Below are 3,994 nucleotides of genomic sequence, written 5' to 3'. Positions count from 1 at the left end.
AGCTAAATGACTTACCTATCCCATTATATCAGATATATAAAGCATTAAAAGAATTCTGCACTCAATCCTTGAACATCAACAGTAGGTCATAACAATTTTGAAAACTTTGAACAAATGAAAAATAATCCACTGGTATAAAAAAATACAGAACTGATCAGTCGATAAGCTGCTGAAGCAAGAATGAGGAAATAAAACTGCTTCGGACAGCATTATGTCACCTGACTTTTAATTGTTGAAAACCCCAAACTGTTTGCCAAAGATATTAAAGAACACTTTTCTTAGAAGATATAAGTACTAAAAAAATGAAATTGTAATGTCAGGTCCACTTTTCTTACCACAAGAATTTAACATATTAAAATCAATTTTTCAGCCATAAACACAAATTTATACAATGGAGATAATGCAAGCCTAATACCAGAACGAAGTTCATTAAGATACGAGCTACTAACGAAGTAAAGCGAAAATTTACTCAATCCATTTATTCAAAACCTAGGATGAATGTGGCAACTATTTTAGGACGAAAAATTGGTACGCCAGTACTGTGGATCATGATGCGCGTCTGTTAATTCATCAAATCGAGGCGGCTGCTGCGAAGGAATTGCTTGATCAATTGTTGATAAAACAGAGACCGGTAAACTCATGCCTGCACTAAGACCTGCAACATTGAAATTTGTAAGTCACGTAAGTCTTGTAAGTCAAATTTCATTACTGATCCCTTTTCAATTACTGCGGTAATCTCCAGAATGAATTGCCAAATAGAAAAAGGAATTCTTTGCAGTGGAGAGCAAAGAAAACCAAGGCACAATATTTGTTGCAAAGAAAAACTTATGAATAATACTATTTCGATTTTCCACGAAATCCGATCTCTACATGCATTTGAGGACTAATGCTTGAGTGATATCAAAATGGAGAAGGAATATTTTCAAAAAATCAAACAAATTGAAAAGACACTGGTGTATTTTGACTGGCTAAACCGTCATTTTGGAACGGCCGATTGGTGGATTAACAGAACGAAATGGCTCGATGATTAACGTCATGAACTTAGTAAGGGTCATGTAAGTCATGTCTTAATGAAACACAATAGAGATATGTTCATTGAAGAGCAGGATGATTTTAACCAGTCAAACATACACACATAACACATTTGTGCATATACGATGTAACTGCAGATTGATCAGAATTATTAAAATCACCAGGTTGGATGGCAACCACTATACATATATAGTGATTGACCTCATGCAATATGGTGTGCAGCCAATTTCAGTTTTTTTAATGAAAAAAGTGGCAATTTTTTTGACAAGAGTGAAGGCAGTGATTGTGTCACAATGGAGAGAATTCTCATCGCATACTTTCAAAATTACCATAAAAGATAATTTGTAAGGGACCCACGGTAATTAGAACCGTTTCCACGTTTTTTATCTTAAATTGATAAGAAAGAAATTCCTTTTGGGCGGTCAAGCGAGACGGATCTTCAACCACTGACAACGCACAAGAGCTTCTTTTAATTAACTAAAGGGAAACATATATAACCTAACATGACAGAATCATCATGTTAGAGAGCGATGTTTTGCAAGAACATAGTTTAATTTAAAAAATTATAGCAGGAGAAAGTAAATCAAAATGAATACATATATATATATATATATGCGGAATACAATACTGTTCGTTACTTGAAAGGCGAATTAAAAGGTCAAGGGACAAGATTGCATATTATTGTTGTCAAAGTAACTTTAAGTGAAAGTTGCTTGTAATTGGACATTGTTCTGGAAAACACTGGAAAAACATGCTTGGCACAAACCAATTGCACGGGTTTTAGGACCATTTTTTGGAAACATAATTCAAAATGAAGTACGCAATTGTTAAAAATGAAGTGTTCAACAAAAAAACACATACACCCGGTTACCTTTCTATCCATTAATTTTAACTTCTTGATAAATGACAACTACATTCAACTTCAAAGACTTCTTGCCGACTGTTTCTCACTAAAAGTTTTAATGCCGTCATATGTTGTCGCACAATAGTTCTTTTTGCTCAAATGTATCAGGACTTTTTTTTTGAAAATTTTCGGAAGGTCTGATGATTTTTCTGAGGAATTAATTTCTTTTTAAATATTTTCTCAAATATTTACTGTGATTTGCGACAACAATCTTTTGTCGTTCTCCTACATATCTCCGTTATTCTGCTTATTTTATTTAGTGAAATTCTCGCTCAGTGTTTTATATTGGCTGTTATTTGCTTTAACTGAGGTGGTGAATATTAAGTTAATGATATTAAGAGATGAAGAAATAATGCAGCAACAAACACATAGCGTTAACATTTAGATTTCAGCGGTTTCCTCCAGAATCAAAGCACAAAATTAAAGTATCCCAGTTATGCCGGAACCCCTAAATCGCTAAGATCAACAATGCTTCAACAATTTTTGATATCTAATATCTTTACTAAACATTATTCTGCGGAAGTCTGTTTAAATCTGAATTTATTGATATGAGGAAAATTTTGTTGTATTATTTCAATGAAATTATTTTTGTGGTGAATTTGCGTCGTCTCATGAGAATTGTATTATATTTGTAAAGCTGTATTCTCAGTAATAATAGTTCCAATTTTTCGAACTACACAGAAGTCTACTTGATTCATTGTGACCTTCTGAGCAAATTTTTCGATATGCAATTTATTAAAGTCTGATACTGTTATTAGTCTGAAACTATCATTTGAAGATGATTTTCCGTAAATATTCAAACTACAGAAGAAATTGCTCCACTATTTGCACAGTAATGTATGAAAACAGATGTTAAAAGACTTGTAGTCAATTTTTCAAATGATATTCGATAAACTCCAACATTTCTATGAACAATTGGTAGCGAAAGTTGCGAATTTTAGGAAACAAATGTATCAACGCAATATATTTTTTTAATGAGTCATACTAATGAATTCTTGTGGACTTAAAAAATCAATGGATTTATTAAGAACATACCACCAACATTGGAGATTGACGAATGGTTCATTGTAGAAGCAAATGTCGGTGGAGCGCCTGCCTGAACTGTTCGAGCATATGGCTGAAAGACTCGGTAACATTAGGTGTTAGTTCAAATAAATGATTTGAACAAGTAGTTTGAAAATTCAAACGAAAAATTCCTTCTTCGATTAATGAATCACTATTTACTTTGGTTAATATAAATCTATCACAAAAGAAAAAAGAATCAGATGATATTATTTGAAAATTTAACTGAATGATTGTCAATCTTAAAAATGCTGGAGGAAAGTAAGCAAGTATTGCAATTCCTAATTCAGTTTTGCCTCTTTGTTTCTGTAAGTGAAATTCGATAATGAAGAAGACTCACATGAAAAGCATCGTAGGGTGACCTTCCAGTACCAGTAAACATATGATAAGAGCTAAAATCAGGCTGATGTTGTGGTGCTCCCATTCCTAATCCAGCGTTTGCAAAGCTGAAAAAAAAAAAAAAAAACCGTTTGCAAAAGCTCTTTAACATAACGTTGCAAAGATATTTCCGCAAATATTTGCATTTCCAAAATTTCATTTCTGCTCCAAAATTAAATGGTACAAATGCTTGGCTAAAATTCCCTTAAAATAGGCGTAGATAAACTGACCTGTAAGGATCCATTGTAGGTTGTGGTAAAGGATACATTTGTGTGCTGGGAGGAACAAAGCTGCCGCTAATAACCGGATTATTAAATCTTGCTGGTGTAGCAGCTGGACTGCTACCCAGAGGAGTACCCGTGTTTCCAGGATTTAATAAGCTACCTGGAAAAGTAGTTTAAATTATTTCAAAAATTACATGTGTTACGCTTTACGAATAGTACTCGAGCTTACTGCAAATGAGTTTCTGCAATAAAATATATTTCAAGCCAGGCAATCCCTTTTGGTAGAAGTAGGTTATCTTAAGAAAAATATCAAAAAAAATCATAGTGGAAAGGAAGGTTCAGAAAGAGAGAAAGAGAGAGAGAGAGAGAGAGAGAGAGAGAGAGAGAGAGAGGT

At 33.4% G+C, this 3,994-nt stretch overlaps 2 protein-coding genes across 2 annotated transcripts in view; both read right to left on the bottom strand.

The window, feature by feature from the left end:
* Positions 1 to 512: 512 nt before the first annotated feature.
* LOAG_11705 (hypothetical protein) lies at positions 513 to 641 on the bottom strand (the record flags this gene model as incomplete). The annotated part of the gene is made up of 1 exon (XM_003147222.1): positions 513 to 641. One exon carries the CDS (start codon positions 639 to 641, stop codon positions 513 to 515), a length of 129 nt encoding a protein of 42 aa, XP_003147270.1.
* A 2,298-nt stretch (positions 642 to 2,939) lies between these two features.
* The window catches only part of LOAG_18403 (hypothetical protein), a gene marked incomplete at its 3' end in the record, with an annotated part of 14,901 nt that continues 13,846 nt past the window's right edge, over positions 2,940 to 3,994 (bottom strand). The window contains exons 5-7 of the mRNA XM_020451061.1: positions 3,607 to 3,760; positions 3,339 to 3,444; positions 2,940 to 3,053 (exon numbers count right to left, since the gene is read on the bottom strand). Of these exons, the coding sequence (XP_020305189.1) occupies positions 2,940 to 3,053; positions 3,339 to 3,444; positions 3,607 to 3,760 (374 nt within the window). The remainder of the gene's footprint in view (positions 3,054 to 3,338; positions 3,445 to 3,606; positions 3,761 to 3,994) is intronic.

Source organism: Loa loa, assembly GCF_000183805.2.
Source record: "Loa loa unplaced genomic scaffold supercont3.293, whole genome shotgun sequence".
Lineage (NCBI taxonomy): Eukaryota > Metazoa > Nematoda > Chromadorea > Rhabditida > Onchocercidae > Loa > Loa loa.
Note: the sequence above shows the minus strand (reverse complement) of the source record. Positions and strands in the feature narration are given on the sequence as shown.